Raw genomic sequence first — 17,072 nt, 5'->3', positions numbered from 1 at the left:
ACACACATACACATTGGCTACCATCAACTCACATAGTTAGCACATCCAATAGACTGGGAAATAGTGTGACTCCCAATCTCCCAAACAAAACATGAGTTTTGCTAAAACTCTATGAGCTGAGTAGAGAGCCAGCCATTGTTTCCTGGTCAGGTTATGTGGTCAGGAACAAGTCCTGTACCTACTCCCTATTTATGAAATATTACAAAAATATTAGCTTTGAATGAATGGAGTTTAAACTATGTGGAACAGTGAGCGATGGACTGGAGACGTTGTCACTGCCCTGTTAGAGACACAGTGTTCCTATTCACACAGCAGTGCTGGAAACTAACTGTGGTCAGAGACAGGACAGGCTGAAGTCACTCCATCCATCCAATCCCACCACACATCACCTGACCCTCTGATTCACGCAGGATGCATCCCAAATAGCACCCCCTTCCACTTATAGTGTATTACTTTTAACCAGTGCACTATATAGGGAATATGGTGCCATTTAGGACCCATACCAAGTCTCTTTATGTCTCCTGAAGCATCATCTGTTTATGTGTCTGTCTGTCTGTCTGTTTATGAGTCTGTCTTTGGTGGTAAATAAGGTAACGTTCCATGATGGGCCGGCCTTAAACTAAGGATCTGATTTTTTCCTGAGCACATCTCTTGACCACAAGACATGATGTGACTTGTCGGGTCATACGGTCCTGAAAAGCTCTCAGAGCCATAGCTAAGAAGCAGAACATTTTATTAGGCTCTGGTTAAAGCACCTGCTAAAACCAGTCAACATCCAACTGCAACCCAACCAAACAAATTGGGCTGATGTGTTTTTATACAAGCACATACTGACTAAACCACACATTCATAAATACAAGGGTATTTTTTTTCACCTTTATTTAACCAGGTAGGCTAGTTGAGAACAAGTTCTCATTTACAATTGCGACCTGGCCAAGATAAAGCACAGCAGTTCGACACATACAACAACACAGAGTTACACATGGAATAAAACAAACATACAGTCAATAATACAGTAGAAAAAAGAAAAAATCTACATACAGTGAGTGCAAATGAGGTAGGATAAGGGAGGTAAGGCAATAAATAGGCCATGGTGGCGAAGTAATTACAATATAGCAATTAAATACTGGAATGGTAGATGTGCAGAAGATAAATGCGCAAGTAGAGATACTGGGGTGCAAAGGAGCAAGGGTTAAGGAGCTATCAGAGCTGTCAGAGCTATCAGAGATATCAGAGCTATCAGAGATATCATAGCTATCAGAGCTGTCAGCGATATCATAGCTATCAGAGCTATCAGAGCTGTCAGCGATATCAGAGCTATCAGAGCTATCAGAGCTGTCAGAGATATCAGAGCTATCAGAGCTATCATAGCTGTCAGAGCTGTCAGAGATATCATAGCTATCAGAGCTGTCAGAGATATCATAGCTATCAGAGCTATCAGAGCTGTCAGCGATATCATAGCTATCAGAGCTATCAGAGCTGTCAGCGATATCATAGCTATCAGAGCTATCAGAGCTGTCAGAGATATCATAGCTGTCAGAGATATCAGAGCTGTCAGCGTGTTGACAGAACATCTCACAGAAACACCAGTGCTCATAGGATATTCAACAGGGATCATTTGGTCAAACACAAGAGCCTGGCCACACATTAGGTTGTAAACAATCCTTTAACTGAGTGAAGAGGCTTGTAAACAACAACACTCTGAGTGAGTAAGGATCACATGGACACAGTGGAAGACATCACTAGAGGCTGATACCAGTAACAGTGGATGACATCACTAGAGGCTGATACCAGTAACAGTGGATGACATCACTAGAGGCTGATACCAGTAACAGTGGATGACATCACTAGAGGCTGATACCAGTAACAGTGGATGACATCACTAGAGGCTGATACCAGTAATAGGCCCTGTCCATTCTTTTAGAACAGCAGGGGGGTGACATCGCTATAGTTGGAGTGGGGCTTCATTATAGATGTTATACACCACCCAGCCTTGGGCATATGGTCTCCCCCACCCAGAGGAATGGAACTGCTAGGCCCTGGGCAGAATGACCACAGCGACCATCTAGCCCAGGCCCAGATCACGACAGGGCAGAATGGCCCGTACTCTGTCTCTCTCTCTCGATATATAGCAATGTGGAGAGAGACAGGACAGGGGAACCCTCTGGAACTATGATATAGCACTGTAGAGAGACAGGACAGGGGAACCCTCTGGAACTATGATATAGCACTGTGGAGAGAGACAGGACAGGGGAACCCTCTGGAACTATGATATAGCAATGTGGAGAGAGACAGGACAGGGGAACCCTCTGGAACTATGATATAGCACTGTAGAGAGACAGGACAGGGGAACCCTCTGGAACTATGATATAGCACTGTGGAGAGAGACAGGACAGGGGATAAACCCTCTGGAACTATGATATAGCACTGTGGAGAGAGACAGGACAGGGGAAACTCTCTGGAACTATGATATAGCACTGTGGAGAGAGACAGGACAGGGGAAACTCTCTGGAACTATGATATAGCACTGTGGAGAGAGACAGGACAGGGGAAACTCTCTGGAACTATGATATAGCACTGTGGAGAGAGACAGGACAGGGGAACCCTCTGGAACTATGCTTGTATACACAGCATATGAGCATGTGTGTGCGGTGTGTGTGTTCTAGAATAAGCCCTATGTCCATTCAGACAGACCACCAGGCCATTACCACAACAACAACAGCAGAGTGTAAAAAGGACTGACTCATCAGCACCTGCCCTGGGGGCCATCAGGGAAGTCTGAGCCATCAACATGATGAAAAGAATACACTTCAATAATTTCATCATGATTACACCAAGTACTGTCAATAGTATCTTTCTTTTTGTATTGTTGCCACAAATGTTTCTATTTGTTATCAAACAGAGTCCTTCTAGAAACAAACCTTCCAGGTAGATAAAACGAATCATCCAATCACTGATCTGGCTGATGATCCAATAAAACGGATGATTTGATCTGACTGTGTGTCTCCCATGTGAGTGATTACATTGATTAATATAGTGTGATAACCTTGTCTTTAGATTAACACAACACAAAGTGTTCTATATTAAAAATAATCACCAAACCCGCTCAAGGACAAAATGTCCAAATTAATAGTTTTCCTAAACATCACAGTTACTCTGTTTAGTCCACATGTACACTCCCTTACTTATTTATTTGGACAGTGAAGGTAAAACGTTTAATTTGGCTCTATATGCCAGCCTTTTGGATTTGATATCAAATGTTTTCTATGAGGCGACAGTACAGAATGTCACCTTTTATTTGAGGGCATTTTCATTGATATCTGTTTTACTGTTTAGAAATGAAGTAACTATATGTACATGTATCTAGTCCCCCCGTTTAATGATTTCATAAGTAATTGGAAAAATGTACTTGTAGTGTATTAAAGTAGTCAAAAGTTTAGTGTTTGGTCCCATATTCCTAGCACACAATGACTACATCAAGCATGTGACTACGAACTTGTTGGATGTATTTGCAGTTTGTTTAAATTGTGTTTCGGATTATGTTGTTTCCACTAGAAATTAGTGGTAAATAATGTATTGTGTCATTGTGGAGTCCCTTTTATTGTAAATAAGAATAGAAGATGTTTCTGAAGACTTCTGCATTCATGTAGATTTAACCATGATTATGGATAATCATGAATGAATCATGAATAATGATCAGTGAGAAGGTTACAAAGGAACAAAGATCATATAACCCTATTCTTATTTACAATAAAATGGACTCCAAAATGACACAATACATAATTGACCACTCAGTTTCTACTGGGTACAACATAATCCAAAACACAACCAAAACAAACTGCAAATGCAGTTTGGAGAGTAACACAATTGATGAATTTTGTACAAAATACTAAACTTCTGACTAAATGTAATACACTATAAATTAATTTGTCCAAATACTTCTGACACCTTAAAATGGTGGCACTATAAATAAAATGCATTCATTTCTAAAGAGTAAAACAGACATGTATGAAAATACCCTCGAGTACTATTGCCTCATATAAAACATTTTATCTCAAATCCAAAGTACAGAGACAAATTAAAAGTTTAAGCTTCACTGTATATCGTTGGCAGCACTTGAATACCTTACCTGCCCCTGTACAGAAATCCACTCATCTCCAGTCCGAACCAATCAACCAACCATTCACGGTATAATAAAACAGACAAAAAAGCACAAAGGGGTTTCCTAAGCAGAGGACTCAAACTGCAGGGGTTGCCATCATCTCCCTCCAGACTGGTAGTATCTCCTCAAAGGTCACTTCAGTTCAGTTGAGCTCAGTAAGGTCCTCCTCAGTCTTGTTCCAGTCCAAAGAATAGAGACTAGAGACAGGCAGTTTGGCCTCACAGATCCCTGAGGACACAGGGCTCCAGCCTGTCATTTGACGTGGCAGGCCGACCAGAGAGAGACAGGGTTCCAGCCAAACACAGAGGTCCTCTTTACGCACACATACACACACATACTGGGAGGAGTAGTGGTAAACAGCACAGGAGCAAAGGTACACACAGACTTAGAGAGAGAGGGAGGAAGAGGGAGAGAGTGTGTGTGTGCTTCAGCATGAAAGACAGATCTGTTCCAACACACACCCCAAGAAACAGGCACTTCAGTGTGTGTGTGTGTGTGTGTGTGTGTGTGTGTGTGTGTGTGTGTGTGTGTGTGTGTGTGTGTGTGTGTGTGTGTGTGTGTGTGTGTGACAGACAGGTTCAGACAGGCTTGCAGACAACAGGTAATCATGATATTATCTCTTCTTCAACAGAAAACAGTGATCGCTGGATTTCTCACAGCAAGTCATGCACACACAGATCACCGGGGTTGCTCTATAGAAACCATCATAGAAACCTATCACTATAGAAACCTATAACTATAGAAACCTTAGATAATACTGATGGAAAAACCACCAATGTATTGTTGGCCTCACGTCTTTTATCACAGACACAAAGCTATGATTCTCTCTAAGCACACGAAGAAGACGAAAAGAAGACAAATACATCAGAGGGTGAATGCCATTCCATGGAAATGTTTGATCAAAACATTAGGGTGTGATGATGGAGTAGCTGTACAGAGGAGGAAAACTGTTTGAAGGTATGAATGAGTCAGAGAGTCAGAGAGCTTTTGAAATACTACTCTGTTTTCAGAAGTCCCTCCCACATCCCTGAAATACCAGATGTAGACGTTCTCATGTCCACTCTCTGTAGGAGCCAGAAAGGACTTGGCAGTCAGGTTAGATTATAGATATTATTGATTATTCTATCTCTGTCATACACACATACTCTCCCTCCTCTCCCATCCCTCTCTCTCACCCTCCTCCCACCCCCATCCCTCTCGCTCACCCTCCTCTCCCACCCCCACCCCTCTCTCTCGCCCTCCTCTCCCACCCCATCCCTCTTTCTAGCCCTCCTCTCCCACCCCATCCCTCTCTCTCACACTCCTCTCCCACGTCCATCTCTCTCTCTCACACTCCTCTCCCACCCCATCCCTCTCTCTCACCCTCCTCTCCCACCCCATCCCTCTCTCACCCTCCTCTCCCACGCCAGTCCCTCTCTCTCACACTCCTCTCCCACCCATCCCACTCTCGCCCTCCTCTCCCACGCCCATCCCTCTCTCTCACACTCCTCTCCCACCCCATCCCTCTGTCTCACACTCCTCTCCCACGCCCATCCCTCTCTCTCACCCTCCTCTCCCACCCCATTCCTCTCTCTCACACTCCTCTCCCACGCCCATCCCTTTCTCGCCCTCCTCTCCCACCCCATCCCTCTCTCGCCCTCCTCTTCCACACCCATCCCTCTCTCGCCCTCCTCTCCCACCCCCATCCCTCTCTCTCACACTCCTCTTCCAACCCATCCCTCTCTCTCACACTCCTCTCCCACGCCCATCCCTTTCTCGCCCTCCTCTCCCACCCCATCTCTCTCTCGCCCTCCTCTCCCACACCCATCCCTCTCTCGCCCTTCTCTCCCACCCCCATCCCTCTCTCTCACCCTCCTCTTCCAACCCATCCCTCTCTCTCACCCTCCTCTCTGAGGCATCTGAACACTCTAACTCACATAAATGTCTCATTCCACACGTCTAACCAGTTTAGTGTGGAACAAAACAGGGGATGAGAGGAGGTTCTAGCCTGCAGGCTCGGCAGGCTCGAGAAAGCTATGCCCCTGCAGCACTGCAGGAATGTACAGTGAAGAAGAAGAAAAATATTGGGGTTTAAGTGTTTTTGTGCTGTTACCACGTTAAATAACAATCAAAACACCTCATTATAATAATAATAATTATACTAGTAATAATAATCATTTGGTGGGAGGACTTCCTGAGACACCCTCGGCGAGAGGGGTTACAGCTAGAGTCAGCCATTATCAACGGTGGCCATGGAGTAATTAGGGTTAAGGGCTTTGCTCAAGTGCACATCGACAGATATATTATCAACTATTAATTTCATCCCAATCTTGGTTCCACTCCCTATCTGAGGTGTTTCTGCTGACCATGTGTCTCTGAGAAAACTCATCAAAACCAGATCAGTTCTGGCCAAGAGGGAAGGTGTGAAAGACCACTAAAAACATGATTGGTCACTGCACTGATCTGTCGACAGAGAGAGAGGAAGAGAGAGGCAGGGAGAGAAAGGGGGAGATGGAGAGAGAGGGAGAGAGGGAGAGAGAGAGAGAGAGGGAGAGGGAGAGAGAGAGAGAGAGAGAGGGAGGGAGATAGAGTGAGAGAGAGAGAGAGAGTGGTAGAGAAAGACAAAGAGAGAGACAAAGAGAGACAGAGAGAGAGAGAGAGACAGAGAGAGAGAGAGAGAGAGAGAGAGAGAGGGAGAGAGAGAGAGTGGTAGAGAGAGAGGGAGAGGGAGAGGGAGAGGGAGAGAAGGAGAGAGAGAGGGAGAGAGAGTGGTAGAGAAAGACAAAGAGAGAGACAGAGAGAGAGAGAACAGGGAAGAAAGAGTGAGAGCAAGGTGTCTTTCTGACGATACTGCAACAATTACTTTTCTCGCGCTTTCTACCTCCTCTCCCTCTCTCCCTCCCCCTCTCGCCCCCTTTCCTTCCCTCCTCCTCCTCCCCTCATCATCTCCTCTACTGTGTTTAAACAGCTGCCCTGAACCAGCTGCTATGACAGCAGCCCACTGACAGACAGAAAACCTTGAGTCACCAAAAGGTTCCAGAAAAAGAACAACTTCCTCTTCTAGAAGCTAAGCTGTGTGGACTCAGAGAGGCACTGTCATGGAAAACGACCGTCTGGAGCAAAGCCATACTACTATTCTATATATGGCTCTGGTCTGGACCATAGAAATATAATGACATTATATTCTATATCCTTCCATTTCTATGTGCTGGACAGTACTATACCAATACCATTGTCATATAGCATTGTTAGATGCAACACACACACACACACACACTTCTCTGGTCTGAGGAGAGTAGATAATATGCCTCTCTGAGTTCAGTTCAGTCTGGCCGTCTGTAGTGAATGAAGCCAGACAGGCGATGGCTCTCTAGTGTAGAGCCTGATGATTAGAAACAGCTAAAGCTAAGCCTGTTATGCTGGTACCTTCTCTGTGTTTTTAGAGGAGGATATGACTGACAGGACCTCGGATCAATAGAGGCAATCCATTAAAAAAAATATCCTGTATCTCTCAACACATTCACGAAAATAGTCATGGCCTCTAAAACGTACATTTGCTTACTGGACCCTATTCCAACTAAACTACTGAAAGAGCTAATAAACATCTCCATATCTTCCCAGATGTGTACCAAACTCACTAAGAGTGCCTGTAATAAAGCTTCTGATGAAAAAGCCAAACCTTGACCAGGAAAATATATCTCTAACCCCCCCCCCTTCCTAAAGACAAATAATGTATACAAAACGCTCCAGTCTGGTTTTAGACCCCATCATAGCACTGAGACAGCACTCGTGAAGGTGGTAAATGACCTTTTAATGGCGTCAGACCAAGGCTCTGCATCTGTCCTCGTTGCTCCTAGACCTTAGTGACATTTTCGACACCATCGATCACCACAATCTTTTGGAGAGATTGGAAACCCTAATTGGTCTACGAGGACAAGTTCCGGCCTGTTTAAGATCTTATCTGTCTGAAAGATATCAGTTTGTCTCTGTGGATGGTTTTTCCTCTGTCAAATCAATGGTAAGTTTCTGTGTTTCTCGCGTTTCCGTGTTAGGACCAATATTGTTTTCACCATATTGTTTTCACCATATATTCACCTCTTGGTGATGTCATTCTGAAACACCATGTCTACTTTCACTGCTACGCCGACAACACACGGCCTTCCCAGAATCCTGTGGATGGAGACAAATGTTTGACTTTTAAACTCGGACAAAAGAGAGATGCTAGTTCTAGGTCCCAAGAAACAAAGAGATCAGTGGATCTGACAATGAATATCGATGGTTGTACAGTCATCTCAAATAAAACTGTGAAGGACCTTGGCGTTACTCTGGACCCTGATCTGTCTTTTGACAACCATATCAAGACTGTTTCAAGAGTAGCTTTTATCCACCTTAGTAACATTGCAAAAAATCTGAAACTTTTTGTCAAATAATTATGCAGAAAAGCTCATTCATGCTTTTGTCACTTCAAGATTATACTAAAGCAATGCTCTACTACCCGGATAAAGCACTAAATAAACTTCAGTTAGTGCTAAATACGGCTGCTAGAGTCTTGACTAGAACCAACAAATGTCATCATATTACTCCAGTGCTAGCCTCTCTACACTGGCTTCCTGTTAGGTCAAGGATTGAGTTCAAGGTTTTACTGCTAACCTACAAAGAATTACATGGACTTGCTCCTACCTATCTCTCTAATGTGGTCCTGCCGTACATACCTACGGGTACGCTCCAGTCACAAGATGCAGACTTCCTTATTGTTCCTAGAATTTCTAAGCAAACAGCTGGAGGCAGGGCTTTCTCCTATAGAGCTCCATTTTTATTTATTGGTCTGCCTATCCATGTGAGAGACGCAGACTCGGTCTCAACCTTTAAATCTTTATTGAAGACTCATCTCTTCAGTAGGTCCTATGATTGAGTGTACTCTGGCCCAGGAGAGCGAATGTGAACATCAAGGCACTGGAGCAACGAACCCCCCTTGCTATTTCTGCATGGCCGGCTCCCCTCTCTCCACTGGGATTCACTGCTTCTGACCCTATTACAGGGTCTGAGTCACAGGTTTGCTTATGCTCTCCTATGCCGTTGTGCCTGTTTTTTAAATCAGTATACTCAACTTGAGTGAGTTGAGTCATTGACGTGATCTTCCTGTCTGTTTTTTCGCGCTCTCTCAGGCTTGTGTGGTAGGGGAGAACTTCGTGGGCTATAATCAACCTTGAATCTAGGTAGGAGGATAGTGGTTAGTGCTTTGGCAAAGTGGGTGAGGTCATATCCTGCCTGGTTGGCCCTGTCCAGGGGCTAACATTGGACAGGGCCACAGCCCTAGGACCATGCCTCAGGACTAATTGGCCTGACGACTCCGGGCTGTCCCCGTCCCCAGTCCACCTGGTCATGCTGCTGATTCAGTTTCTGCTGTTCTACCTGCTTCTATGGAACCTTAACCTGTTCAATGGACTTGCTACCTTGTCCTGGACCTGCTGTTTGACCCTCTCTCTCTCTCTCTCTCTCTCTCTCTCTCTCTCTCTCTCTCTCTCTCTCTCTCTCTCCCTACCACACCTGCTGTCTCGACCTCTGAATGCTCAGCTATGAAAAGTCATCTGACATTTACTTCTGAGGTGCTGACCTGTTGCACCCTCTATAACCGCTGTGATTATTATTTGACCCTGCTGGTCATCTATGAACATTTGAACATCTTAAAGAACGAGCTGGCTTCAATGCCCATGCACTCTTATAATCTCCACCCAGCACAGCAGATGAGGACTGGCCACCCCTCAGAGACTAGTTCCTCTCCAGGTTTCTTCCTGGGTTCCTGCCTTTCTAGGGAGTTTTTCCTAGCCTCTGTACTTCTACATCTGCATGCACATTGGGATTTTAAGCTGGTTCTCTGTACTTTGTAACTACTGCTGATGTAAAAAAAGGCTTTATAAATACGCTTGATTGATTGACGCTTGAGTAATTAACTGTCACGTTTTGCCAAGCTGTTAATGAGAGCCTTTAACACTTTCAATGTGTGGAGCTCCATACAGCTGTCGGGGCGGCAGGGTAGCCTAGTGGTTAGAGCATTGGACTAGTAACCGAAAGGATGCAAGTTCAAATCCCTGAGCTGACAAGGTACAAAATCTGTCGTTCTGCCCCTGAACAGGCAGTTAACCCACTGTTCCTTGGCCATCATTGAAAATAAGAATTTGTTCTTAACTGACTTGCCTAGTAAAATAAAGGTAAAATCAAATACAGCTGGGTAAGCTCAAAATGATGACAACAAGTGTACAACAACAAGGTTTGCCTCAATATTATCCAGCTGTCAAAATACAAGTGTGGCCATTTTTATTGCTGTACCACTAAGTTGAATAAGTATTTAAGGGTATTATCAAGGCAAAGGCTGCCTACTTTGAAGAATCTTAAATATAAAATATATTTTGATTTAATTAACACTTTTTTGGTTACTGGTTACTACATGATTACATATGTGTTATTTCATAGTTTTGATGTCTTCACTATTATTCTACAATTTAGCAAATAAAACTATATATATACTTGAATGAGTACAGTAGGTGTGTCCAAATTTTTCACTGGTACTGTACAATTACTACCGTTCAAAAGTTTGGGGTCACTTAGAAATGCCTTTGTTTTTGAAAGAAAAGCACATTTATTGTCCATTAAAATAACATCAAATTGATCAGAAATACAGTGTAGACATTGTAAATGTTTTAAATGACTATTGTAGCTGGAATATCTAGATAGGCGTACAGAAGCCCATTATCAGCAACCATCACTCCTGTGTTCCAATGGCACGTTGTGTTAGCTAATCCAAGTTGATCATTTTAAAAGGCTAATTGATCATTAGAAAACCCTTTTGCAATTATTTTAGCACAGCTGAAAACTGTTGTTCTGATTAAAGAAGCAATAAAACTGGCCTTTTAAAAAATATAGATATTTCACCTTTATTTAACCAGGTAGGCAAGTTGAGAACAAGTTCTCATTTACAACTACGACCTGGCCAAGATAAAGCAAAGCAGTTCGACACAAACAACAACACAGAGTTACACATGGAGTAAAACAAACATACAGTCAATAATACAGTAGAAAAATGAGTCTATATACAATGTGAGCAAATGAGGTGAGATAAGGGAGGTAAAGGCAAAAAAAGGCCATAGTGGCGAAGTAAATACAATATAGCAAGTAAAAAATAAATAAATAAACACTGGAATGGTAGATTTGCAGTGGAAGAATGTACAAAGTAAAGATAGAAATAATGGGGGTGCAAAGGAGCAAAATAAATAAATAAATAGAGTAGGGGGAGAGGTAGTTGTTTGGGCTAAATTATAGATGGGCTATGTACAGGTGCAGTAATCTGTGAGCTGCTCTGACAGCTGGTGCTTAAAGCTAGTGAGGGGGATACGTGTTTTCCAGTATCAGAGATTTTTGCAGTTCGTTCCAGTCATTGGCAGCAGAGAACTGGAAGGCGAGGCGGCCAAAGTAAGAATTGGTTTTGGGGGTGACCAGAGAGATACACCTGCTGGAGCGCGTGCTATAGGTGGGTGCTGCTATGGTGACCAGCGAGGTGAGATAAGGGGGGACTTTACCTAGCAGGGTCTTGTAGATAACCTGGAGCTAGTGGGTCTGGCGACGAATATGTAGCGAGGGCCAGCAGACTAGAGCATACAGGTCGCAGTGGTGGGTGGTATAAGGTGCTTTACTAACAAAATGGATGGCACTGTGATAAACTGCATCCAGTTTGCTGAGTAGAGCATTGGAAGCTATTTTGTAGATGACATCGCCGAAGTCGAGGATTGGTAGGATAGTCAGTTTTACTAGGGTAAGTTTGGCGCCGTGAGTGAAGGAGGCTTTGTTGCGAAATAGAAAGCCGACTATAGATTTGATTTTAGATTGGAGGCAGCGAACGGTTGAAAAGCATGCATTTGGTTTTACTAGCGTTTAAGAGCAGTTGGAGGCCACGGAAGGAGTGTTGTATGGCATTGAAGCTTGTTTGGAGGTTAGATAGCACAGTGTCCAAGGAAGGGCCAGTAGTATATAGAATGGTGTCGTCTGCTTAGAGGTGGATCAGGGAATCGCCCGCAGCAAGAGCAACATCATTGATATATACAGAGAAAAGAGTCGGCCCGAGAATTGAACCCTGTGGCACCCCCATAGAGACTGCCAAAGGACCGGACAACATGCCCTCCGATTTGACACACTGAACTCTGTCTGCAAAGTAATTGGTGAACCAGGCAAGGCAGTCATCCGAAAAACCGAGGCTCCTGAGTCTGCCGATAAGAATATGGTGATTGACAGAGTTGAAAGCCTTGGCAAGGTCGATAAAGACGGCTGCACAGTACTGTCTTTTATCGATGGCGGTTATGATATCTTTTAGTACCTTGAGCGTGGCTGAGGTGCACCCGTGGCCGGCTCGGAAACCAGATTGCACAGCGGAGAAGGTACGGTGGGATTCGAGATGGTCAGTGACCTGTTTGTTGACTTGGCTTTCGAAGACCTTAGATAGGCAGGGCAGGATGGATATAGGTCTGTAACAGTTTGGGTCCAGGGTGTCTCCCCCTTTGAAGAGGGGGATGACTGCGGCAGTTTTCCAATCCTTGGGGATCTCAGAAGATGTGAAAGAGAGGTTGAACAGGCTGGTAATAGGGGTTGCGACAATGGCGGCGGATAGTTTCAGAAACAGAGGGTCCAGATTGTCAAGCCCAGCTGATTTGTACGGGTCCAGGTTTTGCTGCTCTTTCAGAACATCTGCTATCTGGATTTGGGTAAAGGAGAACCTGGAGAGGCTTGGGCGAGTAGCTGCGGGGGGGTCGGAGCTGTTGGCCGAGGTTGGAGTAGCCAGGCGGAAGGCATGGCCAGCCGTTGAGAAATGCTTGTTGAAGTTTTCGATAATCATGGATTTATCGGTGGTGACCGTGTTACCTAGCCTCAGTGCAGTGGGCAGCTGGGAGGAGGTGCTCTTGTTCTCCATGGACTTCACAGTGTCCCAGAACCTTTTGGAGTTGGAGCTATAGGATGCAAACTTCTGCCTGAAGAAGCTGGCCTTAGCTTTCCTGACTGACTGCGTGTATTGGTTCCTGACTTCCCTGAACAGTCGCAGGGCCTTCTTAAGACTAGTTGAGTATCTGGAGCATCAGCATTTGTGGATTCGATTACAGGCTCAAAATGGACAGAAACAAAGGACTTTCTTCTGAAACTCATCAGTCTATTCTTGTTCTCAGAAATTAAGGCTATTCCGTGCAAGAAATTGCCAAGAAACTGAAGACCTCGTACAACGCTGTGTAATACTCCCTTCACAGAACAGAGCAAACTGGTTCTAACCAGAATAGAAAGAGGAGTGGGAGGCCCCGGTGCACAACTGAGCAAGAGGACAAGTACATTACACTGTCTAGTTTGAGAAACAGACACCTCACAAGTCCTCAACTGGCAGCTTCATTAAATACTACCCGCAAAACACCAGTCTCAACATCAACAGTGAAGAGGCGACTCCGGGATGCTGGCCTTCTAGGCAGAGTTCCTGTGTATAGTGTCTGTGTTCTTTTGTCCATCTTAATCATGATGACAGTTATCACATATAGACCCTACTATAAAGGCTCTATGGCATCTTTAAGGATAAGAGAAGCATGCAGTAGATAGGCTGGTAGCACATGGGGTTGGTGGCACCTTAATAGGTGAGGGCGCGCTATTGATAATGTCTGGATCGGAATGAGTGAATTGCAATCAAATTCACATCTTTCCAGCCTTCATTATGAGCCGCCCTCCCATCAGCAACCTCCTGTGGCTGGTAAAGCTGGCCAGCCAGCATGCATTTTCTTCTGGGTTCAGAGATGAGCTGGTAGAGAGCCAGACCAGGTCCAAATACATCAGCGATCTAACGGCCAGGGGTTAGACAAACAGACAGTACCCCTGTTCCTAAAACTCCTCTAGTGACCACTGAATTACACCACTAGTACAGGATGACCTGAGTGTTTCAGCCCAATGTGTTTTATTTTGTGCTATTGCGTGTGGAGGCCACTCATAATCATGTTGATGAATCACCTACAGCATCTTATGATGTAAATGAATGCAACATATATTATTTTGAATATCTCCAGTGCAGACTACCCTTTTAGATTAGAATGTAATGTAATGACTGAAAACTATGTTCATAGATAGATTGTAGCTGTCAATTTAACACATTGCTTTTAAAACGGCAATAATTCCACCAGGAAACACTCAACATTCTGTAGTAGAGCTTCCAAATAATATGCCCACCACAGAGACACAATCCTCTATGTACTGTTGATATATTAGGATAACATTATTGTTCTGCATATTTTCAGTGGAAAATGTTCAAAAGCTAATTTTAGCATGAAGGAAAACAATTGCAATGCACTCAGAGATTACTTAAATGCATGGGTGGCTCTGCTAATTTGAATCATCAAGAACATGTGACAATTATCGCCTACATACCTTTCAAAAATACTGTCTTCTGATACTGTCCAATCCATACTGATTTATCACTGGGGAATACTAGCCCCTCGCCGAAATCCGTTATTATCATCCAACCGTCAATCCGTTAGCCTGAATCTCTCTGAGAAGATCCCGAATACTTCGCGGAGTCTGCGAAATGTTGTTCAAACGCGCCTGGCTGATGCTCTCATGTTGTTGTCATTATTAGGTAGCTGCCAGAGCCCCCACCCCCACCGTCCCAAAAAATGCCGTCTGATTTCGCACGCATCAGATGCGCTCCTTCTCCGCTGTCAAAGGAATCAAAGGATATCAAAGGAAGCCGAAACTCACGCTGAGGCCCCAAGAGCACCATTCACCCACCAGTGAGCATCACTGCGCGCATGGCACAGCACATCCACGAGAGAGTACAAATCATCAGATGGTTGTTCAAATATTACTTAACACTATATTGAAATGAAGCGCTATAATAACAGTAGGCTGTGGTCTTTTATATTGGAGTAGGACTAGGTCTGATATATGGCTTCCTAGTTCATTTGAGTCTATATGCTATTCATGCTCTGCTCAGTGTTCCTATGCCTGTCCTTGCATTCACAGAATGCACTGCATCAGTAATGTCAGGGACTGAAGGAAACACCAATATGTACAGTCGGTTGTGTGTGGAGGCCGGGAGCGGATTGGATGTGGGGTTTATATCGCATTAATTGTAGTCTTCAGGAAATACACCACAGAGGAAGTACCATTGCACAGGAACCAGGTCAGTTGGTCAGCCATCTGCATACGGGAACATATGCTGCGTTCATAATCAAGTGGGAAGGTGGTAATTACCAGTTGTCAAGTCGTAAATACGAGTTGGTCAAATCAAATCTTATTTTATTTGTCACATACACATGGTTAGCAGATGTTAATGTGAGTGTAGCGAAATGCTTGTGCTTCTAGTTCCGACAATGCAGTAATAAACAACGAGTAATCGAACCTAACAATTCCACAACAACTACCTTATACACACAAGTGTAAACGGATGAAGAATATGTACATAAAGATATATGAATGAGTGATGGTACAGAACAGCATAGGCAAGATGCAGGAGATGGTATAGAGCACAGTATATACATATGAGATGAGTAATGTAGGTTATGTAAACATAAAAGTGGCATTGTTTAAAGTGGCTAGTGATACATTACATCAAGATGGCAAGATGCAGTAGATGGTATAGGGTACAGTATATACATATGAGATGAGTAATGTAGGGTATGTAAACATTATATTAAGTGGCATTGTTTAAAGTGGCTAGTGATACATTTTTACATTCATTTTCCCATGATTAAAGTGGCTGGAGTTGAGTCAGTATGTTGGCAGCAGCCACTCAATGTTAGTGTTGGCTGTTTAACAGTCTGATGGCCTTGAGATAGAAGCTGTTTTTCAGTCTCTCGGTCCCAGCTTTGATGCACCTGTACTGACCTCGCCTTCTGGATGGTAGCAGGGTGAACAGGCAGTGGCTCGGGTGGTTGTTGTCCTTAATGATCTTTTTGGCCTTCCTGTGACATCGGGTGGTGTAAGTGTCCTGGAGGGCAGGTAGTTTGCCCCCGGAGAGGGTAAATAAACATTTATAAAAAAAACAATGTTTATAACAGATGCTCTTATCCAGAGCCATTTACAGTAGTGAGTTGTTACTGATTGTCCCATTGACAATATTGATTATTATTAATTTAGTTATGTTAATATTGTATATCTATCACCTAATTTCCAAAGTACGCTTTAGCAATATGTACATTGTTATGTCATGGCAATAGTGTAAATTGAGGTGCTCCCTCTGCTGTTTCCTGAAGTCCACGATCATCTCCTTTGTTTTGTTGACGTTGAGTGTGAGGTTATTTTCCTGACAACACACTCCGAGGGCCCTCACCTCCTCCCTGTAGGCCGTCTCGTCGTTGTTGGTAATCAAGCCTCCCACTGTAATGTCGTCTGCAAACTTGATGATTGAGTTGGAGGCGTGCATGGCCACGCAGTCATGGGTGAACAGGGAGTACAGGAGAGGACTGAGAACGCACCCTTGTGGGGCCCCAGTGTTGAGGATCAGCGGGGTGGAGACGTTGTTACCTACCCTCACACCTGGGTGCGGCCCGTCTCGAGCTTAATGACGAGTTTGGAGGGTACTATGGTGTTAAATGCTGAGCTGTAGTCGATGAACAGCATTCTTACATAGGTATTCCTCTTGTCCAGATGGGTTAGGGCAGTGTGCAGTGTGATTGCGATTGCGTCGTCTGTGGACCTATTGGGGCGGTAAGCAAATTGGAGTGGGTCTAGGGTGTCAGGTAGGGTGGAGGTGATATGGTCGCATTCACATTTTTAACTGGGTAATACCATCAAACATGGAGGTAATTAGGCTTGTAATTGTTTAGCTATATTTTGCCCATAAAAAGTAGGCTATATCCAAATCTGCTTTCACTTTCTAAATCAAAAGGAAGATGAATAGAATACATTTTGTATCAACAAT

At 44.1% G+C, this 17,072-nt stretch overlaps 1 protein-coding gene across 2 annotated transcripts in view; it reads right to left on the bottom strand.

Annotated features, from left to right (window-relative positions):
* Nucleotides 1-14,770, bottom strand: part of pde4dip (phosphodiesterase 4D interacting protein) — a 157,288-nt gene extending 142,518 nt beyond the window's left edge. Inside the window, exon 1 of one of the 2 annotated variants that reach the window (XM_031785584.1) lies at nucleotides 14,579-14,770. In XM_031785584.1, the coding sequence (XP_031641444.1) occupies nucleotides 14,579-14,616 (38 nt within the window). In that variant the 5' untranslated portion in view covers nucleotides 14,617-14,770. Of the gene's footprint in view, nucleotides 1-4,129; nucleotides 4,347-14,578 lie in introns of those variants that run through there. The other variant, XM_031785585.1, reaches the window with a different exon arrangement.
* Nucleotides 14,771-17,072: the final 2,302 nt, after the last annotated feature.

This window comes from Oncorhynchus kisutch, linkage group LG13 (genome assembly GCF_002021735.2).
Source record: "Oncorhynchus kisutch isolate 150728-3 linkage group LG13, Okis_V2, whole genome shotgun sequence".
NCBI classification, from domain to species: domain Eukaryota; kingdom Metazoa; phylum Chordata; class Actinopteri; order Salmoniformes; family Salmonidae; genus Oncorhynchus; species Oncorhynchus kisutch.
This window is presented reverse-complemented; position numbering and strand designations above follow the sequence as displayed.